The sequence below is a fragment of the Gopherus flavomarginatus genome, chromosome 5 (assembly GCF_025201925.1).
Source record: "Gopherus flavomarginatus isolate rGopFla2 chromosome 5, rGopFla2.mat.asm, whole genome shotgun sequence".
Lineage (NCBI taxonomy): Eukaryota > Metazoa > Chordata > Testudines > Testudinidae > Gopherus > Gopherus flavomarginatus.
This window is the reverse complement of record NC_066621.1, coordinates 5,352,176-5,379,629: the sequence shown is the minus strand read 5'-3', so window position 1 is coordinate 5,379,629 and position 27,454 is coordinate 5,352,176. Positions and strand designations below refer to the sequence as shown.

Genomic DNA, 27,454 nt, shown 5'->3' with positions numbered 1-27,454 from the left:
CTCCAAGCTTAGTTACCAGCTTGGACCTGGTACTTGCTGCCACCACCCAAAAAATTAGAGTGTTTTGGGGCACTCTGGTCCCCCTGAAAAACCTTCCCTGGGGACCCCAAGACCCAAATCCCTTGAGTCTCACAACAAAGGGAAATAATCCTTTTTCCCTTCCCCCCTCCAGGTGCTCCTGGAGAGATACACAGACACAAGCTCTGTGAACCCAAACAGAGTGAATCTCCCTCTCTGTTCCCAATCCTGGAAACAAAAAGTACTTTCCTATTCCCCCAGAGGGAATGCAAAAATCAGGCTAGCAATCCAACACACAGAACTCCCCGATTCCTTCCTCCCACCAATTCCCTGGTGAGTACAGACTCAATTTCCCTGAAGTAAAGAAAAACTCCAACAGGTCTTAAAAGAAAGCTTTATATAAAAAGAAAGAAAAATAAGTACAAATGTTCTCTCTGTATTAAGATGATACAACACAGGGTCAATTGCTTAAAAGAATATTGAATAAACAGCCTTATTCCAAAAGAATACAAATCAAAGCACTCCAGCACTTATATTCATGCAAATACCAAAGAAAAGAAACCATATAACTTACTATCTGATCTCTTTGTCCTTACACTTGGAAACAGAAGACTAGAAAAAAGAAACTACTTCTCCAAAGCTCAGAGAAAAGCAGGCAGGCAGAAAACAAAGACTCAGACACACAATTCCCTCCACCCAAAGTTGAAAAAATCCGGTTTCCTGATTGGTCCTCTGGTCAGGTGCTTCAGGTGAAAGAGACATTAACCCTTAGCTATCTGTTTATGACACGCCCCCCAAATTGCAGACAGTGGGGAAGCTCACTGGCGGCGATTTCCTTCTAGAACTTGAAAATAAACAGATTAATACAACACATGCACCTTTACATATACTACTAAGTATATAACTAACAGACTTCTACATTTTAAGAAAACTTTTTAACTACTGAATTCTGGGAAACTCTCACGGGAGAGTGCATCAGCTACTTTGTTAGAAGCTCCTGTGATGTGTTGAATTTCAAAATCAAAATCTTGGAGAGCTAAACTCCAACGAAGAAGTTTCTTGTTGTTCCCCTTGGCAGTATGAAGCCACTTTAGTGCAGCATGGTCAGTTTGTAGTTGGAACCGCCGTCCCCAAACATATGGGCGTAGCTTTTCCAGGGCGTACACAATGGCATAGCATTCCTTTTCACTGACTGACCAGTGACTTTCCCTCTCAGACAGTTTCTTGCTGAGAAACACGACAGGATGGAAGTTGTGATCTGTTGCTTCCTGCATGAGCACTGCTCCTATACCACGCTCAGATGCATCGGTGGTTACTAGGAATGGCTTGTCAAAATCCGGGGCCCTGAGCACAGGGTCAGACATGAGCGTTGCCTTAAGTTGGGTAAAGGCCTTTTGACACTCATCAGTCCACTTAACTGCATTTGGCTGGGTCTTTTTGGTCAGGTCGGTCAGTGGGGCAGCGATTTGGCTGTAGTGGGGTACAAATCGCCTGTAGTATCCGGCCAAGCCTAAGAAGGATTGGACCTGCTTCTTGGACCGTGGGACAGGCCACTTTTGGATAGCATCCACCTTGGCCTGTAGGGGGTTTATGGTTCCTCGACCCACCTGGTGCCCCAGGTAAGTCACTCTGTTTTGGCCTATTTGACACTTTTTGGCCTTAACAGTTAGTCCGGCCTGCCTGATGCGCTCAAAGACCTTTTCCAGGTGTAGTAGGTGTTCGGGCCAGGAGTCTGAAAAAATGGCCACATCATCGAGGTAGGCAACTGCAAATTCTCCCAGTCCAGCTAGTAGACCATCTACCAGCCTCTGGAAGGTGGCGGGTGCATTTCGAAGGCCGAAAGGAAGGACATTGAATTCATACACCCCCGCATGGGTGACGAATGCTGACCTCTCCTTGGCAGGTTCATCAAGCGGTACTTGCCAGTACCCCTTGGTTAAGTCTATTGTAGAGATGAACTGGGCACGTCCCAACTTTTCCAATAGCTCATCGGTACGTGGCATTGGATAGTTGTCCGGACGAGTTACCGCATTTAGCTTACGGTAGTCCACGCAAAAGCGTATTTCCCCATCTGGTTTGGGTACCAGAACCACTGGAGATGCCCATGCACTGGTAGATGGGCGGATTATACCCATTTGTAGCATGTTCTGGATCTCCCGTTGTATAGCAGCTTGGGCATGAGGAGACACTCGGTAGGGTGGGGTTGTTGGCTGTCCTCGGTTGTAGGGTTTATGGTCTGTGTGCCCCCTGGGGTAATCGTTCCCCTTGACAGTAGCTTTCTTGCTTTCTGCCAGTTCCATCCATTTGGCTCCAATCTCCCCCGCCTCAGCGATATCTTTGGGATTTCCATCTTGTATGTACCGTGTGATGTCTTCAGGAACACCATCCAAGAACTGTTCCATTTGTATGAGGAGGTTTAGTTCTTCCAAGGTTTGAATGTTGTTTCCTGTTATCCAGGCCTCATAGTTTTTTGCAATGTAGTAGGCGTGTTTGGGAAATGACACCTCGGGTTTCCACTTTTGGGTTCTGAAGCGCCGACGGGCATGATCTGGGGTTATCCCCATCCTGTATCTGGCCTTGGTTAGAAAAAGTTTATAGTCATTCATTTGGTGCTTAGGCATTTCAGCTGCCACCTCTGCTAAAGGTCCACTGAGCTGTGACCTCAATTCTACCATGTACTGGTCTTCGGGGATGTTGTACCCAAGACAGGCTCTTTCAAAATTTTCCAAGAAGGCCTCGGTGTCATCACCTGCCTTGTAGGTGGGAAATTTCCTGGGCTGTGGAGCAATATTTGGCGCCGGGTTGTTAGGGTTGGCTGGCACAGGCAGCCCAGCTTTTGCCAACTCCAGTTCATGTTTTCTCTGTTTTTCCTTCTCTTCATTCTCTTTTTGTTGTTTTTCCATTTCTCGGTGGTGGGCCGCCTCTTCTTCTTCTTGCTTCCTTCTGTGGGCCAACTCTTCTTCTGCTTGTTTCCTTCGGTGTCATAAACAGATAGCTAAGGGTTAATGTCTCTTTCACCTGAAGCACCTGACCAGAGGACCAATCAGGAAACCGGATTTTTTTCAACTTTGGGTGGAGGGAATTGTGTGTCTGAGTCTTTGTTTTCTGCCTGCCTGCTTTTCTCTTTGGTAGGCTGCCTGTTCTCTTTGGTAGGCTGCCTCTTTGATCTGTTCTTCTCTTTCTTTCATCTCCATCTCTTTTTGTTTTATTTCCAGTTGTCGCCTGTGTTCAGCTTCTTTGATTTGTTCTTCGGCGTCAATTTTTGCCTTAGAAGTCATGGTTCCTGTTTTCTTGTGTTGGGGTGCCCTCCGGTGTTTATCTTCTGAACTGCAGGTTCTCTGTTGCCTCCTGAAGTCTGCCTAGCAACAGTGCTTTTTTCCTTTTCTCTCTCTAGCTAATGTTCAATGAAGGGAAACCAGAAAAACCACTTTATTTGCATGCCTATAAGTGCTGGTACTTGCCTCCTAATGGGAGGGCTATTGCATGACAAAAGACCCTTAACATGCAAGCCACAAACTGCGAGAGAGAGCAGAAAAAAAAATTCTCTCTGGTTCCCTTTTAAAACCAACTGTTTCTCTCTGCCAAAAAGCCCCTAGCAGAGAAAAGAAAAATAAAATATTTCCACTGGCTTCTGGATTCTGTCTATCCCGTAACCGCTGCTACACCATGTTATAACCTTAGTCCCAGATTTGGACCTTAGCGTCCAAGATATGGGGGTTAGCATGAAAACCTCCAAGCTTAGTTACCAGCTTGGACCTGGTACTTGCTGCCACCACCCAAAAAATTAGAGTGTTTTGGGGCACTCTGGTCCCCCTGAAAAACCTTCCCTGGGGACCCCAAGACCCAAATCCCTTGAGTCTCACAACAAAGGGAAATAATCCTTTTTCCCTTCCCCCCTCCAGGTGCTCCTGGAGAGATACACAGACACAAGCTCTGTGAACCCAAACAGAGTGAATCTCCCTCTCTGTTCCCAATCCTGGAAACAAAAAGTACTTTCCTATTCCCCCAGAGGGAATGCAAAAATCAGGCTAGCAATCCAACACACAGAACTCCCCGATTCCTTCCTCCCACCAATTCCCTGGTGAGTACAGACTCAATTTCCCTGAAGTAAAGAAAAACTCCAACAGGTCTTAAAAGAAAGCTTTATATAAAAAGAAAGAAAAATAAGTACAAATGTTCTCTCTGTATTAAGATGATACAACACTGGGTCAATTGCTTAAAAGAATATTGAATAAACAGCCTTATTCCAAAAGAATACAAATCAAAGCACTCCAGCACTTATATTCATGCAAATACCAAAGAAAAGAAACCATATAACTTACTATCTGATCTCTTTGTCCTTACACTTGGAAACAGAAGACTAGAAAAAAAAAAACTACTTCTCCAAAGCTCAGAGAAAAGCAGGCAGGCAGAAAACAAAGACTCAGACACACAATTCCCTCCACCCAAAGTTGAAAAAATCCGGTTTCCTGATTGGTCCTCTGGTCAGGTGCTTCAGGTGAAAGAGACATTAACCCTTAGCTATCTGTTTATGACAAAGGGGAGCTCATGTTCAGCTGATTATGCACAAGTGCCCCTAAAAATCTTTTTCAAAGTCACTGCTTCCCCATCCTGTAAGTCTGGCTACATTCTTTGTTCCTAGACGTAGATATTAAAACACATTTTGTTTGCCAGCACCCAGTTTACCAAGCAATCCAGCTTGCTCTGAATCAGCGACCTTCTCTTCATTATTTACCCCTTCCTCAATTTTTGTGTCACCTACGAACATTACCAGTGATGATTTTATGTTTTCTTTCAGGTCATCACTAAAAATGTTCAATAGGGTAGGGCCAAAAACCAATCCCTGCAGGACCCCCCTAATAATACACCCATTCAGTGATGATTCTCCACTTACTATTACCTTTAAACACCTATCAGTGAGTCAGCTTTTAAGCCATTGAATATGTGCCAAGTTAATTTTATATCTTTCTAGTTTTTTAATCAAACTGTCATGTGATACCAAGTCAAATGCCTTACGGATGTCTAAGTATATTATGTCAACACTGTAACCTTTGCCAATCAAACTTGTAATTTCATCCAAAAATGTATCAAGTTAGTTTGACAGGATTTATTTTCCATAAACCCATGTTGATTGGCACTAATTATATTACCCTCTTTTAATTCTTTATTAATTGAGTCCTGTATCAGGTGCTCTATTATCTTGCCTAGGATCAGTGTCAGACTGACAGTCCCATATTATCCAGTCATCTCATTTATCCTTTTTAAATATTGGCACAACATTAGCTTTGTTCCAGGCTTCTGGAACTTTCCCGGTGTTCCAACACTTATTGAAAATCCCCATTAATGGTCCAGCAAGCTCCTCAGCCAGCTCTTTTAAAACTTCTGGATGCAAGTTATATATTTAAAAATGTCTGACCTTAGTAGCTACGGTTTAACATCTTCCTGCGATACTAGTGGAATGGAATGATATCATATGATATGACAATATCATTTATTTTTTCCCAAATACAGAACAGAAATATTTGTTGCACATTTCTGCCATTTCTGCATTATTACTGACAATTCTACCATTTCCATCTAGTTATGGACTAAGACCATTGTCAGGATTCTTTTTGTTCCTAATATACTTTAAAAACTCCTTCTTATAGTCCTTAACTCTCCTGGCCAGAGGTTTTTCCCTGCATCCCTTTGCTTCTCTAATCAATTTTCTACAATTCCTAGCTTCGGATTTATATTCATCAACTTCCCCTTTCTTCCGTTTGTTATATATAGGGGAGTTGCATCTTACACAGGGTTAGGTTCTGAAGTCAGCGCGTAAGGCGAAAATCGCATATAGTCAAACGCTCATTGACTGGAATGGCGGGCGGAATCGCCCACTCTACACGTACAGTATTTAAATTGTTATTTTTCTCTTTTTGTTTTTTCTTTTGCCGAGCGCGTATAGTTAAAATTGCGTAAGTTAAATGCGCCGATGATGTGACTCCACTGTATTTTTTTTTCTATTTTCCACAGTTGTCTTCAGTTCCCCTCTGAACCAGATCAGTGGCCTTCTTCCTCAATTGTGGGACTTTGGCTTTTTAGGCATTTAATAAAGTCTTCTTAAACAATTCGCAATTATCAATCATATTTTTCTGATTCAATTCTTCCTCCCAGGTGATTTGGTTCATAATTGTTTTCAGCTTTGTGAAATTGGCTCTTTTAAAGCACCAAGTATATATATCACTGGTCTGGACTTTATTCTGTTTGCACAGTATAAATCTGATCAAGTAATGATCACTTGTACCTAAGTTACCATTAATTTTTAGTTCTTTGATTAATTCCTCTTTATCTGTCAACCCTCATGTTGGATGCAATACTTTTTGAGTTAGGACATTATCTATAACGTTTAGAAATTCAAGGATGTTTTAATACTGGCAGCATGAGACCTTCAGCATATGTCACTCAAATTGGAATGCCCCAGGACCACACAGCATTTTTATCTACACCTTATAAATAGGTGTATAAGGAGCTGGTCTCCCTGTTCCCTGGTGTGATTTGGTGGTCTGTACCAGACACCAACTAATACCGCGTCTTGTTCTTTATCTCTGAGGACATTGAGTCATAAGCATTCAAGATAATTTTCTTTCATACCATGTTCTGTGCCATCAGGTGGTCACTCTCCCCCGTGCATGTTCTGTGCTGGCAGGTAGACTTTCCTCACTCATGGACTGTGCCCTCAGGTGGGCTCTCTCTCCCTGCACATATTCTGTGTCATCAGGTGGTCTCTCCCACTGCGTGCTGCCACCGCTGATGTGCCAGGAGGTTGCCGGTGCGGGTAAATCCCCTCCCACACTGGGCACAGTGGTAGGGCCTCTCCCCGGTGTGGACCCTGCGGTGGGCCAGGAGGTTGGAGCTGAGGCTGAAGCTCTGGCCACATTGGTGGCAGTGGTAGGGTCGCTCCCCAGTGTGGGTGTGCTGGTGGGATAGCAGGTCGGCGCTCTGCCCAAAGCTCTTGGGGCACTGGGTGCACAGGTAGAGCCGCTCCCCGGTGTGGGTCCTGCAGTGGCTGACGAGGTCGGAGCGCCGGCTGAAGCACCTCCCACACTCCCCGCATGGGAAGGGCCGCTCCCCGGTGTGGCTGCGCTGATGTGCCAGGAGATTGGAACGGCGGCCAAACCCCTTGCCACACTGAGCACAGTGATAGGGCCGCTCCTCGGAGTGGCTGCGCTGGTGGGCCAGCAAGTCTGAGCTGCAACCAAACGCTTTGCCGCACTCAGCACAGCTGTAGGGCCGGTCATTTGTGTGCAGGCTGCGGCGGTGCGTGGCCAGGTTGGAGCTACGGCTAAAACGCTTGCCGCAGTCAGTGCACTGGTAGGGGCGCTCACCCGTGTGCAGACTGCGCCGATGCAGTGCCAGGGTGGAGCCCAGGCTGAAGCACTGCCCACAGTCGGCACAGGTGTAGGGACGCTCCCCCGTGTGCAGCCGCCGGTGCTTGGCAAGGGTGGAGCTGAGGCTGAAGCACTGCCCGCATTCCCCACACTGGTACGGGCGCTCTCCTGTGTGTGTGCGCTGGTGGGTCAGCAGGTTGGAACTGCGACCAAAGCTCTTCCCACACTCAGGGCACTTGTAGGGGCGCTCCCCAGTGTGGACCCGCCGGTGCCGGGCCAGCCCCGAGCTGACACTGAAGCCTTTTCCACACTGGTGGCAGCGGTGCGGTTTTTCGCCTGTGTGAATTCTCTGGTGGGTAATGAGATCTGAGCTCTGGGTGAAGCCCTTCCCGCAGTCAGGACATTTGTAGGGCCTCTGCCCTGTGTGAACCCGCTGGTGCTGAATGAGGTGGGAGCTCCAGCTGAATGCCTTCCCGCAGTCAGGGCAGCAATGGGGCTTCTGCCGCAGCTGGGTTCTTTCCAGGGCCCTATGTTCTGAGCTCCCACTGGGGCCTCTCCCTGTCTCAGCCCATGTGGCTGGATCCTCCCCTGGCTGGGTGCCATCCTGGACATTTAAACTTCTCCTGACAGCATCAGGATTGCCATCTGCCTGCTCTTCCAACCCGCTGTGATCCTCGCGGGCTTCTCCGTGCCCAAGACTCTGGTGTTCCTCAGCTTCAGAGATTCCTGGGGCGGTCCCATCCGGATCCATTGTCTCATCACCTCCTTGCTGCTGATTCCCTCCTCATCCTCGCTCTTAAATCTCAGTTCCTGCTGGGACGAGAAAGAATCTGGATGTGGGTCATTCCCTCCGCTGGGCAATGCTAGGGGACACAAAGGAGATCCTCAGAATGGGGAATGGCTAAGGCGGTGAAATCAATCATTGTTGGATAGATCAAATAAGTTGCCGGGGGCGGGGGAGAGAGGACAACCACGCCCCCTCCAAACACCAGGGGAAATGTAGCTGAGTGGGGGAGCAGCTGCCAGACTTCCAGTGATGGTGCCACAGTTGCTGGGTACAACCCCAGTCTGGCTGAGATGGGGGCAGAGCTGGGAAAGTTCACAGCAGCTCTGTAGGATCCCAGCTGTTTCACAGCACTCACAAATACTTTGAGCTGGTTTCATCTTTTGTACCTCTCCGCTGTGCTGCTGTCTCTAGGGAAACAGATATCTAGGCCTAAAGGCCCATTGTGCCCTTCTAGCCTGGCCTCCTATCTCCCCCAGCCATTCCTGCCTCTGGCCCAGTGACTCCTGACTTTGGGAAAGAGATGCCGCATCTCCATTTTAACAGACGTCTAGTGATGGAGAATCCACTCCATGCCCAGACCCTAGAAATCCAGGACACGGAGCTCTTCCCTTCCCTCTGTCCGGGGAACCACGTCAGATTTGCTGTTGGGAATCCTGCTCAGCGTGAGGGAAAGAATCAAGGTGAGTTCAGGGCTTGTTAGGTGTTTCAGGGAATGTGCCAGTGACATGGAATCAAACATGGGGAGCGAGAGGTCAGCTGGGGCTGGGTACACGCCCTCTGGGAAGTACAGCTCAGCCAGGGGTTACTGGGTGAGATTCTCTGGCTTGGGTTAGGCAGGAGGCCTGACTGCATGTGCACAATGGGTCCTGTTGGACATCTATGAAATATGTGCTGTTCTGCAGATCCCAACAGTCTGTCCAACAGATGAAGCTAATGGAAGGAGCCCTGGGAATGGATGGGAAACTGTGATCTCTGCCTGTGTGAGTGTGGGTGGTTGGGTGCCGGAGGGGGTCTGTATAAGTTTGTGTCAGACAGTGCATGTGTACGACTCGTGCATCTGTGTGAATGTGTCAGCGTACGTACATGTGCATGAGCATGTGTGCGTCGGGCTGCATGAGCGTGTCAGCATGTGAGTGGGCTAAGGTCCATCAGCTTCCTGGACTGGGTTGGTATTATAGCAGTGGATGGATCAGAACGTTGTCTGCATGTCAGCATGTGTGAGCGAGTGTGTGTATCACTGTGTGAGCGTGCCTGTGCGGAGTGTCAGTGTGTGCATGTGTGTCGGGGGTGGCGAAATGCCAGGGGAGATGGTGGTGTGTGTGTGTCACTGTGTTAGCGTCTCTGTGCGGAGTGTCAGTGTGTACATGTGTGTCCGGCCGGGCGGCAAAATACCAGGGGAGATGGTGGTGTGTGTGTGTTACTGTGTGAGTGTGTCTGTGCAGTGTCAGTGTGTACATGTGTGAGGGATGGCGAAATGCCAGGGGAGATGGTGGTGTGTGTGTGTTACTGTGTGAGTGTGTCTGTGCAGAGTGTCAGTGTGTACATGCGTGTTAGGGGTGGCGAAATGCCAGGGGAGATGGTGTGTGTGTGTTACTGTGTGAGCTTGTCTGTGCAGAGTGTCAGTGTGTACATGTGTGAGGGATGGCAAAATGCCAGGGGAGATGGTGGTGTGTGTGTGTTACTGTGTGAGTGTGTCTGTGCAGAGTGTCAGTGTGTACATGTGTGAGGGATGGCGAAATGCCAGGGGAGATGGTGGTGTGTGTGTGTTACTGTGTGAGTGTGTCTGTGCAGAGTGTCAGAGTATACATGCGTGTCAGGGGTGGCGAAATGCCAGGGGAGATGGTGGTGTGTGTGTGTTACTGTGTGAGTGTGTCTGTGCAGAGTGTCAGTGTGTACATGTGTGAGGGATGGCGAAATGCCAGGGGAGATGGTGGTGTGTGTGTGTTACTGTGTGAGTGTGTCTGTGCAGTGTCAGTGTGTACATGTGTAAGGGATGGCGAAATGCCAGGGGAGATGGTGGTGTGTGTGTGTTACTGTATGAGTGTGTCTGTGCAGTGTCAGTGTGTACATGTGTGAGGGATGGCGAAATGCCAGGGGAGATGGTGGTGTGTGTGTGTTACTGTGTGAGTGTGTCTGTGCAGAGTGTCAGTGTGTGCATGTGTGTCAGGGGTGGCGAAATGCCAGGGGAGATGGTGGTAGCAGATTCCCTCTCTCCACTTGTTTCTCCCCTTTCAGTCTCTCTCTCCCTGCACCTTCAGCAGGGAACCTCCCCTCCCCAGGGCCATGAGCTCTGCCTCCCTCGGGCATCGATCGGCTCTGGGGTCTCGCAGAGCCAGGCGCTCTGCACAGCCCCATCCCTGCTCTCTCTATCACCCAGTCCCAGGAGCTAATGTTGGCAGAGCCCGGGGGCTAGGTCCAGCCAGAGACGGTCCCTACCGCAGCTGGGAAGCTGGGCATCAGATCCCACCAGGCAACAGCAGCCAATCATCAGCGCAGCTCCAGGCCGGATGCAGCAGCAGCAGCGGAAACTCAGCCCTGATAAGCTGAGCAGAGGGAGCAGACTCCTGTTCCTGGGCCATATCCAGGGCCCTCTAGTGGCTGCAGCCACTGGATCCTTTCCAGACACAGGGCACAGTCCGATCTAGCCAGAATCCTTCCCTTCTTCGTAACACCAGAGACAGAGCCCCAGGGAGCAAAGGCTTAGAAAACAGGCTTTATGGTGATAGGCTCAAGGAGCTCCATTTCGTTTAACAAAGAGAAAATGGAGGAGTGACTTGATCCTAGGGTGACCAGACAGCAAGCCTGAAAAATCGAGAGGGGGGCGGGGGGTAATAGGTGCCTATATAAGAAAAAGCCCCAAATATCGGGACTGTCCCTAAAAAATCAGGACATCTGGTCACCCTACTTGATCCCAATCTAGACCTACAGGGGGAACAAGCAAAGGGCTCTTCAGTCTAGCAGAGGAAGGTATAACATGATCCAACGGGACAAATTCAGACTGGAGATAAAGTGAACATTTTTAACAGTGAGAATAATTAACCATTGGAACAACTCACCCAGGGTTGTGGTGATTCTCTATCACTGACAATTTTAAAATCAAGACTGGATGTTTGTTCTACACGCTCTGCTCTAGGAATGATTTGGGGCAGATCTCTGGCCTGTGCTATACAGGAGGTCAGACAAGATGACCACAATGGTCCCATCTGGCCTTGGAATCTATTAATCAAAGAGCTTGTCTACATTAGAAAGTTGTCAGGCTTTAACACTGGGTATAGCTAACGTGGTACCACTTCCTCCCCCCGAGTGTGGATGCAGTGATATCAGTACAAAGATGCTAATAGCCATATAGCTGTTCCAATCATAGAACTGAAAGGGACCTTGAGAGTTCATCAAGTCCAGTCCAATACAGGAAGACGAATGACTATACTGGTAAATACCAAATTTATACCAGTGTAGCTGCATCCACAGTTTTTACCTCTATACCTATTTCAGAAAAAAAAATCACATCTCTAATAAAAGTAGTTATACTGGTAAAACTTTTAAGTGTAGACCAGGTCTTAGGTATTAATCTAGATCCTATCACCAGAGGTGGATTAAGATTTATTGGGGTCCCTGGGCATAAAGAACATTGGGGCCCCCAACATCCCCCCCTGCCACAGGGCCCCACACCCTGCTCCTCTCCTTCCCATAAGGCTCTGCCCCGTGGCCTGGCCAGATGCCAGGGCCAGGGTAAGAGCTACCCAGGAAGCCTGGGGCACTATGGGTATCCCTGGACCATCTATCTTTCCTGGGCAATGCATCCTGGGGGACAAGGCCACGGGCTGGGGCTGTTCTTGCTTCTTGGGCACCCTGGTCCCCCACTCAGGGCAGGTGGAGGGCGTGGTCTCCCCACAGCTGCCTGGGCTCTCTGGGTGACTTTTACCACAGCCTAGGAGGGCACGGACGGAGGAACATTTGGGTCACTGTGAGTGCAGTGGGGCCTGGGTCAACCCACGCTGGGGGCCAGGGGAATGCAACTCATCCTTGCTCTGCCTCCAGGTCTTCTCTGGCCCTACTCCAGACCTGCCCCCAGCCCCAGCCTCACCTCCAGCATCACTCCTAGCCACGGCCCCACTCCTGGCCCCTGACTGCAGCCCCTGGCCCCCTGCAATCCCCAGATCCCACTCCCAACTCAGACCCCAACTCCCAGTGGGTGTGGGCCAGATAAAGGGGGGCACAACCCCTGCTAGGGTAACCATACCTACCATTTTGGCCCTGGATGGATGTCCCAACTTTTTTGGCAAAATTGGATTTGTCCCATTTGCTCTTGTCAACTGAACGCCAGGTGGCAAGAGCAATACAGCACAAATAATGCAGTTTTGGCAAAATGGGGCTTGAGGCAGGGGGGGAGCAGTGGGCCTCTGGGGGGAGGGGAGCAAGAGGCAGGGCTCAGGCCAGCCCTCCATAGGGCAGGAGGGGGTTTGGGCAAGTGCCTCAGGCTGACTACATGTGGAAAGGAGGGGGGAAGAGAGAGGGGATTCGGGCCAGCTCCACTCAGGGGGCAGGGGAGGAGGGCAACATACTCATTCACTCTCTGAACAGGTTCCTGCCATCTTCCAGCCTGGTGGGGGCAGGGCCTCTGGGGGAAGAGGAGGTGCAGGGCAGAGGAGCAGGGCTGGGAAGAAGAGAAAGGAGCAGCAGTGGGCGGGGACGGAGTGCCAGTGCACCTGTGGGGCCTGTATGGTAATCCACCACTGCCCATCACCGTAATATCCTACTAGTCTTTAAAGTCTTTATCCTCACAACAACCTTGTGAGGCAGAGCAGGGCCATTAACCCATTGCTCAGATGGGGAACTGAGACACACAAGGCCAGATTTTTAAAGGCGTTTAGGCATCTATTTTCTAAATCACCTGGGTGCCTACAACTCATTGATTTCATGTGTTTAATGGGTAATGAAATAGGTGCCTGGGCACAAACCCGGCACAAATTTAGCTCTGGCTGGGTGGCAGGAGAGCGCTGGCTGCTGGCTGGTGTGCTGCCATCAGCAATGTGGAAGTGAGGGTGGCATGGCATGGTGGATTCCCACCCTTACTTTTGCGCTGCTGCTGGTGACAGCGCTGCCTTTGCTGGGCGGCCAGAGAGCGTCAGCGGCTGGCCAGGCACCCAGTTCTGAAGGGAGAAGCAAAAGTGGAATAAAAAAAGTCCACATAAGTGAACTTTAGATAAAACAAGACCAGAAAACCATAACCCACAACCTTCCAAAAATTAAAGTGGGAAACAAGTCCAATTCCACTTATTATAAAGCAGACTTGGACACTATTGTGCCTTTTTTCCCCTTTACTTTCTTATGCCAAAGAACTTCCTTTGTATTTGTTAAATCAGGGAATGAATCAGAAAGTTTGGGAGCCCAGGACCTTGGTCTATCTAACATTGTCATTTCTCCAGCAAGTTCAGACTGTTTTGCTGAACAAATCATACCAGCAGAAAATCATGAGATTCACTTAAAATCATTAGATTTAAAAAAAAACAACCAACAACTGTGGGATTGTGTTTATTTGCCTTCTGGTGATGGCGTCTTTAGGATGCAGGTTTTCAAGCTTTTCTTTGCGACCATGAAGGGTAAAAACGTGCTTTTTTCTTTAATGAAAGCTGAGAAATTTGTCCAGCAGAATCACAGGACTCCGAGAGCTTTAAGAAAAATGCCAAATACTGCAAGAGAAGACTAAGAGGTCATTTGATCACAGTCAACATAGACAGCTCTGTTAAGATCCAGCAGACAAAAGCAGAAAGCGAGCCAATGGCTGGGAACGGATGTGAGAAAAATTCAGACTAGAAAGGTTCAACAGGGAGGGGCATGGAAACATTGAAACATTTGCTGTGAACAGGGTGGTTCTCTGAATAAACATGGAGTCCGTCAGCAAGACTGAATGTCTTTTAGGTCAAATAGAAAATATTGGACTAGATGCAGAAATTAGTGGATGAGAATCTCTGGCCTGGGTTATGCAGGAAGCTGTGTTGGATGGGGACAATGCCAGAAATGAGGCATCAGAACTAAGGGCTGGTCTACACTACGGGGGGAAATCGATCTTAGATATGCAACTTCAGCTACGTGAATGACGTAGCTGAAGTTGAATATCTAAGATCGGATTACTCACCATCCTCACAGCGCGGGATCGATGTCCGTGATTCCCCCTGTCGATTCCGCAATTCCGTTGGGGTTGGTGGAGTTCCGGAATCGATATAAGCGCGCTTGGGGATCGATATATCGCGTCTAGATGAGACGCGATATATCGATCCCCGAGCAATTGATTTTAACTCGCCAATACGGCGGATTCTAGAAGTAGCCTAAGTGACATCTGCTGAGTGGATTTGGATCTGTTTTGTGTGTTATACTTCAGAAGGAGAATTGCTAATTGGTTGATTTATTCAGGGCTCTTTCTTAGTCGCTCATCCATATCAGAGGAACAGATAAGGTGTTAAATGTATCCATTCTCTTCTGAATGAAACTTGCTGCATTCATCTTTCACTTTGGAGAAGTTGCCAGCTATTGCAATTTGATCATAAATCTCACAATAGCTGGTGTTTTTATTAAAGCCCCAGGTGTTGGAGTCATGGAGTAAAGCACTGGACTGGGTTCTACCCCAAACTCTGCCATTAGCCTGCTGGGTGACCTTGGGCAAGTCATGTCCCTGCCCTGTGCCTCAGTTTCCCTACCTGTAAAATGGGGATAATTATACTTCCTTCCTTTGTAAAGTGCTTTGAGATCTACTGAGGAAATGTGCTCTACAAGAGCTACATATTATTATTAGCTTTTTCTTTTTTTATAAATACATTTCTAGTCCTTGTGGCTATGGTGAAAAGCTTGAGGGCATCTGAAAGCTTTAAAACCCAACGGCAATTAGAAAGAACCCAAAATTCATTATTATCTTTAAAACACCTCATGATTAACCTTGGGTTTTTGAACACTAGGGAGTTGGTAGTACAGTGAATTTCCAAAGTGAAGTGAATTTCCAGTCCACCAAGCTGAGCCTGGTTCTGTTATTTGATTGATCAGAAAAATGTGCCCTGGGTTAAAGAACGCAGCTGCCTTAACAAAAATCCCTTCCCTGATCTCCCTAAGTAGGGCTGATTCTCATGACTTTCAGAGAGAGCTAACAGCTGTACTTCAGAAAACTCAGATGTCTGTTCACAAGAAGCACTCACTCCAATTAGCCAGCACACACCCCAACCCCCACCCAATGGTACAGGAAACTCATGTCAAAGGAGTAACGGAAGACCAGCTAGGTTTTCGTATTGTTCATAAAAGCCAGCAGAAGATGAAGAAAGACTGGCATGAACTCAGATTGTTCTGGGGAAAGGAGCCATGAGAAGAGGTTTAAATTTTTAACAGTGAGGATAATTAGTCACCAGAACAATTTACAAGGGTCATGGTGAATTCTCCATCACTGTCAATTTTCAAATCAGGACTGGATATTTTTTTTCTAAAAGATCTGCTCTGGGAATGATTTTGGGGCAGTTCTCGGGCCTGTGTCACAAATGGTCCCGCCTGGCCTTGGAATCGAAGGCAGCTTGGGTTGGCAGGATGGTGAGATGGAAGGTTCTAGAAATGAGAGGAAATGTTCAGTTATAATCAGACCCAGATTTGTTTTGATTGGATCGTGTTCCTGGGATGAGGCTGCCACCCTCTTTCTGGATGTTGTTTGGGGTCGAGCAGCCGAAGATGTGGGCTGGAAGGAGCAAGCTTCAGCACTGTGGCTACTCCCCTATGTCCACCTTCACCTTAGGTCCCTGGGATCCACCTTGAGACCATTGGGCCTTTGTTGTCTTGACCTTGAAAGGTGCCCTGACCAGACCATGCCAGAGAGTAGGATCATGACATTGCCACCGCCACTGGCTCTGGCTAAATCAGTGGATCTCAAACTTTTGTACTGGTGACCCCTTTCATATAGCAAGCTTGTGAGCATGACTTGCCTAATAAATTAAACACACTTTTTAATATATTTAACACCATTATAAATACTGGAGGCAAGCAGGGTTTGGGGTGGAGGTTGACAGCTCATGACCCCTCATGTAATGACCTCATGACCTCCTGAGGGGTCCCGACCCACAGTTTGAGGACCCCTGGGCTAAATCCTGACCAATACTTGAGATGTGAGGGTGTGTCACCTTGCACTCTCTCTTCACTTCACTTCACTTTCTGTCTTCTGTGTAGCAAGAATCTGGATGCTTCTCAGCTCTGTGAGGTAAGAGGTGAAAATATGATCTAGAATCTGGATGATTCATCAAGAAAAACTTCACTCCACAAAGCTGTGAGCATGACCGGATAAGAAACTGAAAGCAATGCCTTAAACTGTCTGGTAACAGTATGTCTCCTATCAAATGGCTCAGAGCAGGGGTCCCCAATGTGGTGCCCACGGGGGCATCTAAATGCGCCTGTGTCCTGGCCGGTGGTGGAGCATCCGCAGAAATGCTGCTGAATTTCTGCGGCATTTCGGTGGTGACGCCCCTCAATAACGCTGCTTGCCACCGACAAGTGACGTCATCGAGAGGTGTTGCCGCCAAAATGCCGCAGAAATTCGGCAGCATTTCGGCGGATGCTCCACCGCTGCCATGGTCCTTCGTCTGGCAGGCGCCAGACGAAAAGGTTGGGGACCACTGGCTCAGAGCATAATGCTGGGCTTGTCTTTTTCCAGCAGCGAGGCTACAAGTGCAGCACCAGAGACAGAAACTGCATTTTCTACCTTTTGACCTTTCTCTCCGAACAAGTTGGTCTTGTTTTGTATGAAAGGGAACAGAATTAGACTCCAGCAGCAACAGCAGCCACTCCAGATTATTGCAACTGACACTTTTCTCCCCAAAAAGACAGTTAATACCATCAAATGCTGTGAAGTAGACGTTTCCCCCCAAGAAAACCCTTCTGTAAGACAAAGGAGGTAAGGGATATTATTACAATGAAATCCTTACTCACTGCTTTACATTTCAAATGCTTTAGCTTCATTCTTATGTGTGTTTAAGAAGAGTTTACCTTTGGGGAGGGTTTTTGACAGAGGCAGTTGCCCTGGCAGCCACCAGCAATGACTTGACAGGAACTGCAGACCACACCCAAGATTTAACATTAAAACAGTAAATAGCGTGTTTACAACACAGATAACAACAACCCTGCTGGACTTAAAAAGTTTGCCAGTCTAAAACTCTCTTAATGCAGATGCAATTTACAGCAGCAGAATACGTTTGTTGGTATAGTTTATGCCAGTTCCCCAAGTGAAATAAGCTATAACCATTAAAGTTTATGTCACTATAACTGCATCCACAGTAGGGAATTTTCTAGCACAGAAATGTTGCAAAAATCACCTTCAATCAACATTATACAAGCAAAAACTTCTAGTGTAGGCTCCTAATTCAATTAGGGGACATCTGCAGTGCAGTCAGCGAAGTGACCACAGCTCAAGTGGACAAAGTACATAAGAACGGCCAATTTCTCAAACTTAATGGCACCGCAACACTTTTCTGACAACAAAAATTACTACACAACCCCAGCAGGGAGGATCTAAGCCTGAGCCCAACTGCCCCCAAAGGCGAGGCCAAAGCCTGAGCCCTGCCACCTCAGGTGGGGAGGCCAAACCCCAAGCCTAAGGACTTTAGCCCCAGCAGGGGGCCTGTAACCTGAGTCCTGCCACCCAGGATTGAAGTCCTAGGGCTTTGGCCTTGGCCCTGAGCAATGGGGCTTAGGCCCCAGGTGGTGGGGCTCAGACTTTGACTTCAGTCCTGGGCCCCAGCAAGTCTAACACCAGCCCTGGTGACCCCAATAAAATGGGGTTGTGACCCACTTTGGTGTCCCAATTCACAGTTTTAGAGCTGCTAGGCTAGCAGAAGCCAAATACCTCAGGGACATCATGGGCAGGGGTCTAGTGAAACTCCAGCTGAACAAGGCAGAGGTAATACAAAGTTGGCCTCAACTGCCCAGGAAGAAACTGCTCAGAATACTCCTGGGGATAGTGGGATATTACAGCATTTCATTCCCCACTTCACCACCCTTTGGCAGATCTTATAAAGACCAGAGGCCCAGGCATGGTCAAATGGACCGGTGCAGCAGAATAAGGTTTTGCACATCTGACAGCCCTCTGCAGTAAACCCAGTGCTAGTAGCTCCAACTGTTGAGAAGGAGTTCATCCTATAAATGGATACCTCTGAAGTAGGGTGGGGAGCCATACTTTCTCAGCCAGGAGGAGAGAAAGAACACCCCGTCTTGTACCTCAGTAGAAAACACCTACCCAGAGAACAAAGGTACACTGTAGAGAAGCAGTGCCTTGTGGTAAAATGGGACATGGAAACCCCCTGGTATTATCTGCTGGGACAGAGGTTTACCCTTGTTATGGCCCATGCTCCCCTTAAGTGGATGTGCCAGAACAAAGAAAAAAAAATGCAAGAGTAACAAGATAGCTCCTGTTGCTACAACCCTTTCACTGCAAGGTGCTGCAGAGGGCAGGAACCAGGCCCGGCAATGCTGGGAGGAGAAACTGTTTCTCACATAGCCCAACCACATAGCATTGTGGGGGGAGGAGGTGCAGATAGGTGACAAATTCAGAGCTGGCAGCTAGAGCTGGTGAAGGGAGGGCTGTCAGTCCTAGAATGGTGAAGGCCCTTTTCCCTGCAAACTGAAAAGAGATTACCTCAGGCTAATCAGAGACACCTGAGTCCAATTAAGGAGCCTGGGTATTAAAAGCCCCCCCCCTTCCAATGGGAGAGAGAGAGGAAGAGGGGTGAGAAGTGACTGCAGCAAGGTTTGGGGGAAGTCAAGAGAAAAAGCCTCTGCAAAGAGTGGTTCTCCTCCCTTAGTAAACACTGAGTTGAGCAGGGAGGGGCTGGAGGCTGGAAGCCAGTGTACTAAGAAACTGTCTCGCTCAAGGGTGTAAAAGAACTAACTGGGCGTACCCTGAGGCATGCCTTTTAAACATCATAAATATACCAAAGTTAAGAATGAGGAACCACTGGAGTAGGACTGATTTACTCCAGTTACCTCCCTGCTGCCAGAAGTAGAAATGCTGAGGCTGACATAGGGAAAGAGTTGTCTTGCCACTGTACGTAATTTAGTTTAATACTATAGTAAGTCTGATATGAAACTGGTTGGGAAGTAACAAAAAGCTCAGTAACAGCTCCTGATAAGAAAGGTTGGAGTAGAGCTGGGTGAATATTTAATGTTTGGTTTGCTGGCCGTGCCCAACACACACATTCAGGTCAACTTGAAATAAAATAAAAAACCTGCAAAATTTTCAGTAAATCAAAAAGTAAAATAAATAATTCCTTTTGCATTGAATGAAACAGTTTGACCGAAAACAAAATGTTTCATTTCAGCTTTGAGTTTTTAAAAACATTATCTTTTTAAAAATAAAGTGTAATTAAATTTTATAACAAAAAACTGCTTTATATAAAAAAATTGAAACATTTCATTTAACATATTAAAACCAATCACTTTCTTTCTTCTTTACCAACTAAAACAATTCAACACAAATGTGCAATTTTTCAATAGGCCTCAATAGGCTTTTTTCAGTGGAAACATCTTTCGGTGCGAACAGTTTGCCCAAATGTAGTCAGGAAGTGAGATGCAATTCCACTCTGCTTTGCTAAGGCTGGGAAGTAACAGATCTAAAGGACACTTTTTTTGAATGGTTGGTGACACTAACAACTCCTGTCTCTCATGATTTCCAGATTTATTGGTTACACTGTAACCTCCCTGGCCTCAGCAGCTGGAGCTACAGTTTCATCTTGAAGGCAGAAGTAACTGAAAACCCTGCATATTGGCCTGTTGCAGACTACAAATGTTACTGAATTACTTTTACTTTCAAAATAATAGTTACCTCCCTCACATTTACAAGAAACAGAAAGCGAACAAAGAAATCACGTGTTGGGAAAGCAATTAAAATGCAGCATATATAGGCAGACATGAAACAGATGCATTTCCTAGTGAAGATAACATGCACACCCAGGCACCTCTACGGCCAGAGAATCTGATATAAGGTAGGGTAAATGAGTGTGAAGATTTTTTAAACTGCTATATCCTGTATGACTTAGTTGCTTTGTGATGGGATTTATGCCTGAGTAGAGACAGCAGGATTTCCCCGTGCTTCTGAAATTCATGACAAACCCTCAAGTTAAGGACAAATGGATGGATCCTTCCTCTGCATGAGCCTATTATGCTGAAATTAGGATTACATTTCCTGCTCTTGGTTTAAATTGCATTGTTGACTAAAATAGAGGAATGACTATTTAGAGAAAGTTCTTTTCTAAATTCTGATTCACAGGAATTATGGTACATTGTGGTATAACTTCTGTTGTATGCCTTTAACATAGATGTGCCTCCTTATTTCCATCCTTTTAAAACTGGGATAATGACATTAACTTCTCCAGAGTCACCCTAGATTTATAATACTGGTGTCACTGAGATCACAATTTGCCCCGACCCTGTGGCAGTCAGTGGCTGAGTCCAGATTGACTTCAGGGGAGCTGAGATCAGAATCTGGCCCCAATCTCCCTGCAGTCAGTGGATAACTCAGGATTTATCCCGAGATCACTGAGAGCAGAATCAGGTGTAAGACCTGTACTAATATCACATTGCTGTGATGTGCTATGTGCAATTTTGGTTGAACTCCCCTGTCCTTCGCCTTGTGCCATCATTAACACCAGTGCAAAATGAGGGTAGAGCACTGGACTGGGGCTCAGGAGTTCGATTTAAGGGTATTTACATGGTATATTTTGATATGTGAGACCATGGCTACACTTACAGTTGTGCAGCGCTGGTAGTTACAGCTGTGTTCGTACAGCTGTGTAGGGCCAGCGCTACAGTGTGGCCACACTGACAGCTACCAGCGCTGCAGTGTGGCCACATTTGCAGCATTTGCAGCGCTGTTGGGAGTGGTGCATTGTGGGCAGCTATCCCAGCATTCAAGTGCCTGCAACGTGCTTTTCAAAAGAGAGGGGTGGGGTGGAATGTGACAGGGAGCGTGGAGGAGACAGAGAGAATGGATTTTTGGAGTTGACAGTGTTCTCAGCTCCCTGCCTTGCAAGTTCTAAGGACTGGAAGACACTGAACAGTGCCTACCTTCAATCATTTTAAAAGTTCTGACCCCCTTCCCCCACCCCTCTCTCATTCACTAAATGCAAATTATGCACTCCTAAATAGCCACCAGATAAGCATCTGCTCAACACGGACTTCCCCCTCCCCCTCTGCCGTGTGAGCAGGCTGTTTCTCTCTTCAAGCAAACAGCTGTGAACATTCCAAAGTAATTCCCCTGCCTGCCTCCGCTCGCTCAGCAAACAGGAGCTGTGTTTGTTTTTTAAATAAGCAGTTTGGCTGAACTCCGAGCTCTCCCTTTCTTCCGGTTTGTTGTGGACAGGAATTCTGGGATACCTCCTTATACCCCGGAGGTCAATAAAAGCGCTGGTGGAGTCCACACTTGCTGACCAGCGCTGGATCACCAGCGCTGGAATCGCTACTCCCGAGGCTCGACCGGGTGTACAGCCAGCGCTGCAACCAGGGAGTTGCAGCGCTGGCCGTGCTTTGCAAGTGTGGCCACATCCTAAGTTGCAGCGCTGTAACCCCCTCACCAGCACTGCAACTCTCTAGTGTAGCCACGGCCTGACAGTTTGTGTTTTAATGGTGATAAAGCTTTAACTTTTTGAATAATAACATCTGCATCATTAAATAATTATTGTCTGACCCCTCATTGTTTCCTACAAATGTGAAAACTTAAATAGATACAAATCCTTAAAAATTGCTTAAAACACATAATTTTGCACATACATTTTCAGTGAAAACTTAAATAAAAACAGAACAATGCTTAAAAGTAAACATCAGTATTATCCATCAGAATTATATACAAAAAATTCTGCCAGACATAATGATAAACATATACAGATACATTATATGTCAGCAACACATGTTCTGTGTCACAGACAGACTCGCTAGATATACTAATCAGAACTTCCAGTGGGCCAAGCAAGGATGGGGCCCCATGGCGATAGGTGCTGCACAGACACAGATAGTGGGTGGTATACGAAATGACATGATTTCCTTTAGCTGACTGTAAATTTACTCCTCCTACTCAGTGATCCAATTAGTGTTAGGTATAAAACCATACAGAAAAGAGCTCAAACAAGTAAACATTTAAAAAAAAAAGCAAGGCAGGAGACCAAAAAGATAAAGCAACAGGAAGGGTGAATAACATCTCTGTTCCCATCTGCTAGGGGTTAATAACATCAGCAAATTAAATGCAATGTTGAGCTTAAAAATTGTGCATATGTGTTTGCCAGACCAGGGCCTATGTCCATTGTGCATAATGCATTAAGAGTATTAACTGCATGAAAAAGAAAGTAAAATATTACTAGCTGATGGTCACACCTTACCGCCCATCTTCCACTGTCCTTTTCATGAGGAGAACAGTTTTGTGGAAATTATTATTTGCTTGTCTACTGCAAGGGATTTATCAGTTGTCACCCAATTCCATTTGTCTTAATGCTGCTGATTATATTTGACAAATATCATTTTTGCTAACGCTGTTGTGCTGGCAGAAGGCCAAAAGAAAAGAGAGAGAGAGAATGCATTTTTGGTTTTACTTCTTCATTTTGTGTCTTTAATCATGCAAGCTGAGCTGAATTTGTTAGGTTTGTTTTCACATATGATACTTTTGATGCAGCTCTGTGACTTCCAGGAATCTTCACATGAACTGCTTCTTCCTGGATAGCTTATGCCTTGAAATTCAAATCTTAAAATGAAAAGCTGGAATCAATTGTTGAAGAGAATTAAGGCCAATGAAATCAGAGATTTACAATTAATTACAATGTTAAAAAAAAAACCCTACCTATATCACTTTCTTCTCTTACTTGAAAAGTAAGGGGGAGGCACTGCTGGTTTTTAGGTTTGTAACTGATACAATGTTAGCTGCTCTCATAATTTTATTGTTTTGTGATATTTGGAGCTTTTTTAAAATCCTGACCTCCTGGAGTCAGATAGTTATGTGAGACTCTCAGCTTTCATTTAAAAACAAAGCCAGATTCTATCGCTCATTGCTGGGGAGAAAAGTTACAAAACATGATCCCCAAAAGGCTCAAAAACCAGGAGGCAAAGCAAAAAAGACCCTGATATATTATTTTTTAAAAGCCTCATGATTTTTAAAACCAATCTCGTGATCTTCTGGGGACTGTCTCATGAATCCCTGCTGATACAGCTCTTTGATTGGCTTTCTAGGATAAGCCATAGAAATGAAGTGTGCAGAATGTGACGGCAAATGTCTGGAAAGAGGGACACTCTGTTCGGAATGTCAGCAGGCTCTAAAGGGCCCAAATGGGTCGCAGAGTCAGACAGAAGGTAACGTAAAGTATTATATGTATTATTGGTGGGTTGAAGATTCACTGTCAGTGACTCATTTGATTTATAGGATGGGGAGTTCTTCCTCCAGAGAACCTGGGAAAGTTCAAATCAGCTTTGAGTAAAAAGAACCCCAGCATTGCTATTTTGTAAAATCTCATGATTTTCTCTCTTTTTTTAATTTTTTCACTCCTTTTCAGTTAAAAGAAAAAGTGTGAAAAGTCTCCTCCTCCTCTCCCCCACCCCCCAAAAAGTGGATTCCTTCTCCACACACTGCCTCTCACTCATAAAACTTTCCTCTTCCTGTGAAAGTAAAAGGGAGGGAAAACACCAGAAGATCCCGAAATCAACATTTTTCAGTTTCCAAAATCTCAAATAAAATACCATTTTGATGCTGAAATTAAATAAACTGTTAATTCAAAATGAAAAAAATATTTTGACATTTTCTGCAGGAAAATGATCCATTCTAATCTTAAATCTTTTAAAAATAGATTCATGGGGTTTGATTTTCTGGTGTAGAGAGAAACCCAAAGATCTTCACCTGCACAACACATGCTTGTATCGTTTAAGCTGAAGGAGCAACTCTTGTTAGCTGGAAACAATAACAGGCTTTTATCCTCTATCAGCTAGATTTTCAAAGACATGGATGTTAGGTGCCTAACTGGAATTTGCACATCTGAAACTCTCCCCTTACGTGGTTAAGGCACTAAAATGGGACAAGACACGCATGGCTGCCTGGTTTTTACTTCTGAAGTATGCCAACCTAATCCCTGGTGTAGATGCAGCTGGGATGATGGAAAAATGCTTCTACTGAGCTATGCAGGGAGGTGGTTTATGTACAGGCATGGAAAACCCTCTTCTGTCTCTGCAGGCTGCCTGTATACTACAGGGTTATGCCAGCAGAGCGACAGCACAGTAGCTATCCTGCTGTAGCCCCCATAGTGTAGACAAACCCTTAAACCAGCCAGTGTTTTATTCTTGTGTGATGACCACCTTCCGGGGTAATACTCTGGGGATTGAACCAGGGACCTCCCGCGCTAACAGCACAAGCTGCTACAGTTTGAGCTAAAGAGACAACACTCTCATTGCAAATGTGGGCTGGAGCACCTCACATTCCCTGTGGCCCTATAGCCCACTCAGCAGTGGGTTATACTTGTGCCTCATGTTATCATTCACACTTTTGTGCAAAGTGGGTGTGAAATGCTACCGCCAGTGAAAGCAAGTGAACAATGCTGATCTCCCTTATTTTGCAAGGTGTGGACAGTTAGCCCTGCAGATTGATTATCTATGCATACAATAGGGAAATTGTTTTATAGCAGGTTTGCTGTCACTTGGTAATGGAATGCATGCCACAGTGAGGGGTGATGGGATTTTTCTTTAGTTGTCCAATTTTAGCATTAACATATTCATTGTTTTTTTTAGAGCAGTTTGATTTGACAGAATTATCAAGTTAAGACTTTGATGCAAAGCTGAGGCCTCAAGTGTGTTGTGATTGTATTTCTTTCTTTTGGACATGCTGTGTTGTCAATGCTTTACCAATAGCTATTCATGTCATATTTTCCCAAACCTCATTAAAATATTTAGAAAATGTTAAAAGAAACCACTGCAAAAAGATTCCTACATGTTTGAGCATCTTCCTTAACATCTATTGGCTTTTCCACTCCACTTAAATTATTATTACTCTCAATACTACCACTACACACATTAAATGATATAGGGGCTCCATTGTGCTAGTGCTATACAGACACTCAGTGACAGATCATGGCCCCATCTTGCTGGGTGCTGCACCGACACACGGTGATTGAAATTTGGGTCCCGTTGTGGTGGGTGCTGCGCAGATCTATACAAAGATACTGGCCATACCTTGAAGAGTTAACATACTGAAAAATGTATGTTTCCCCCTATTACCTGCAGTGGGGTAAAATGAGGGAAGGATTTTCCTTGTGATGGAGACTCTTAGATGGTCATTTAAATGAACAGTGGGAATTTGCCGTCACACTCGGTGAACAGATGCCATTTTCCTGTTTTTGACTTTTTTCATACCAGGAACTAAATCTTTAGAACTAGATACAAATGAACCAAACCCTCTAAGTCCAGGACTGTCAGAAGATGCCCCTGCTGAACAGGATCCAGGACCTGGACTCCAGCCACCAGCTGATTCTGCTGAAGCAGCCATTGAGGTGGGGCTTTCACTTCATTAGGATCAGTGGGAATTGAGATTAGTTTTATGGTTGCTCAGGAATTTTCCATTTTTTTTCTTTTTGCTATGGAAATACTGATTTTTTTGAAACTGAAATTCCTTGTGGAAACATTTCAGTTTCAATGGACTTTCACCAAAACATAGGCCTGGTTTCCTACCAGCTGACCTGGTGCGGTGTTAGGGGGGGTGTTAGGGTGACCAGATCACCCAGGTCAAATATCGGGACGTGGAGTGTGGGGAAGGGAAGGAGCGGGGGGGGAGGCAGAGAGGAAAAAAACGGCGGCAGAGCAAAAAAAAAAATATATATCCCCCGCACCTGATTCCTTCCCCCTCTGCAAGCGCTGGAGGGAGGCCCGGGAGACTTGGGGGAGCGCGGGGCCGGGGCCAGGCAGGACTCAGGCGCTGTATTTGAAGGGAGAGTAGGGGGCTGCCCGCGGGGCCAGGAGGCAGCTGTTCTCCCCACCTGGGCAGTGGGACTTGGAAGCAGCCACTGCTGCAGCTCCCACTGCCGCGGGAGGAGGAAGCGGCCGCTGGCCAAGCTCGGCGGCTGCAGCTCTGGCACCCACGAACCCCTCGAGCCCGGGCCTGCTGCAGGGACCCAGCGCGCACGCCCAGTCCCTGGCCAGTCGCATCCGGGCTGGCTGCCCAGCTGGTACAATCCCACGAGCGGCCCTGGAGTGGGGGCAGCAGGCCCCAGTCCTCCCCATCCCGCTCAGGTCCTGCAGGGGGGGCTGCCGATGCCTCCGCTGCGGGATTGCACCAGCTGGGCAGCCAGCCCAGATGCGACTGCAGCGGGCCCGGGTGCCAAAGCTGCAGCTGCTGGGCACCACGTGCTTGGCCATTTCCTCCCCCCGCGGCAGTGGGAGCTGCAGCAGTGGCTGCTCCCTAGTCCCGCTGCCCAGGTGGGGAGAACAGCCGCCGCCTGGCTCTGCAGGCCGCCCCCCCACTGTCCCTCCAGGTACCGCGCCTGAGTTCTACCTGCTCGGGGCCAGGCCGGACTCACACTCAGGGTATGGCTACACTTACAGTTGTACAGCGCTGGGAGTTACAGCTGTCTTCGTACTGCTGTGTAGGGAAAGCACTGCAGTGTGGCCACACTGACAGCTACCAGCGCTGCAGTGTGGCCACATTTGCAGCACTGTTGGGAGTGGTGCATTATGGGCAGCTATCCCAGTGTTCAAGTGGCTGCAACGTGCTTTTCAAAAGAGGGGGGTGAGGGGGAACGTGAGGGGGAGAGAGAGAGTGGATTTTTGGATCTGTCAGCTCCCTGTCTTGCAAGTTCTAAGGACTGGAACATACACATCACCAACCTGCAATCAATTTAAAAGTTTTGAGCCCTTCCCCCACCCCTCTCTTATTCACTAAATGCAAATTATGCACTCTTAAATAGCCTTCAGACCACATAAGCAGCTGCTCAGCACGGACTCCACCATCCCCCTCTGCCGTGTGACTTCTCTCTTCAAGCAAACAGCTGTGAACCTTCCAAAGCAATTCCCCTGCCTGCCTCCGCTAGCTCGAGCAAACAGGAGCTGTGTTTGTTTTTTAGATAAGCAGCTCGGGGGAACTTGGAGTTCAGCCATTCTTCCGGTTTGTTGTGAGCAGGCATTCTGGGATACCTCCTAATACCCTGGAGGCCAATAACAGCGCTTTTGGTGGGGACACTTGATGAGCAGCGCTGCATCACCAGCACTGCAATCGTTACACCCCAAGCAGACCAGGTGTACAGCCAGCGCTGCAGCC

At 47.0% G+C, this 27,454-nt stretch overlaps 2 protein-coding genes and 2 long non-coding RNA genes across 11 annotated transcripts in view; 2 read left to right on the top strand and 2 right to left on the bottom strand.

Annotated features, from left to right (window-relative positions):
• Positions 1–4,561: 4,561 nt before the first annotated feature.
• Positions 4,562–10,924, bottom strand: LOC127052802 (zinc finger and SCAN domain-containing protein 2-like). 3 transcript variants are annotated; one of them, XM_050956882.1, is made up of 2 exons: positions 10,609–10,924; positions 4,562–8,248 (listed from the first exon to the last, which is right to left on the bottom strand). In XM_050956882.1, the coding sequence occupies exon 2, from the start codon at positions 8,134–8,136 to the stop codon at positions 6,772–6,774; it is 1,365 nt and encodes a 454-aa protein (XP_050812839.1). In that variant the 5' UTR covers positions 8,137–8,248; positions 10,609–10,924; the 3' UTR covers positions 4,562–6,771. The 3 variants fall into 3 exon arrangements, with proteins under 3 accessions (XP_050812839.1, XP_050812841.1, XP_050812840.1); XM_050956884.1 differs by having other exon boundaries at positions 4,562–8,198; XM_050956883.1 differs by having other exon boundaries at positions 4,562–8,195; positions 10,609–10,923.
• Positions 9,171–10,593, top strand: LOC127052928 (uncharacterized). 3 transcript variants are annotated; one of them, XR_007774900.1, is made up of 3 exons: positions 9,171–9,608; positions 9,876–9,957; positions 10,054–10,593. It is a non-coding gene; the product is annotated as an uncharacterized LOC127052928 (long non-coding RNA). The 3 variants fall into 3 exon arrangements; XR_007774899.1 differs by having other exon boundaries at positions 9,171–9,694; XR_007774901.1 differs by having other exon boundaries at positions 9,171–9,694; positions 9,788–9,957.
• Positions 10,925–13,688: 2,764 nt separating the features above from the next.
• LOC127052929 (uncharacterized) lies at positions 13,689–17,224 on the bottom strand. The gene is made up of 2 exons (XR_007774902.1): positions 17,179–17,224; positions 13,689–17,070 (listed from the first exon to the last, which is right to left on the bottom strand). It is a non-coding gene; the product is annotated as an uncharacterized LOC127052929 (long non-coding RNA).
• A 1,849-nt stretch (positions 17,225–19,073) lies between these two features.
• The window catches only part of LOC127052728 (E3 ubiquitin-protein ligase rnf213-alpha-like), a 160,543-nt gene continuing 152,162 nt past the window's right edge, over positions 19,074–27,454 (top strand). Inside the window, exons 1-4 of one of the 4 annotated variants that reach the window (XM_050956654.1) lie at positions 19,074–19,231; positions 19,860–20,168; positions 23,395–23,514; positions 25,561–25,694. In XM_050956654.1, coding sequence (XP_050812611.1) covers positions 23,409–23,514; positions 25,561–25,694 — 240 coding nt within the window. In that variant the 5' untranslated portion in view covers positions 19,074–19,231; positions 19,860–20,168; positions 23,395–23,408. Of the gene's footprint in view, positions 19,232–19,859; positions 20,169–22,310; positions 22,365–23,394; positions 23,515–25,560; positions 25,695–27,454 lie in introns of those variants that run through there. The other 3 variants (XM_050956653.1, XM_050956651.1, XM_050956652.1) reach the window with 3 other exon arrangements.

What these genes read in the sequence shown, in the direction of transcription:
- LOC127052802 (XM_050956882.1), bottom strand. Translation starts at nt 8,136, where the DNA reads ATGGATCCGGATGGGACCGCCCCAGGAATCTCTGAAGCTGAGGAACAC.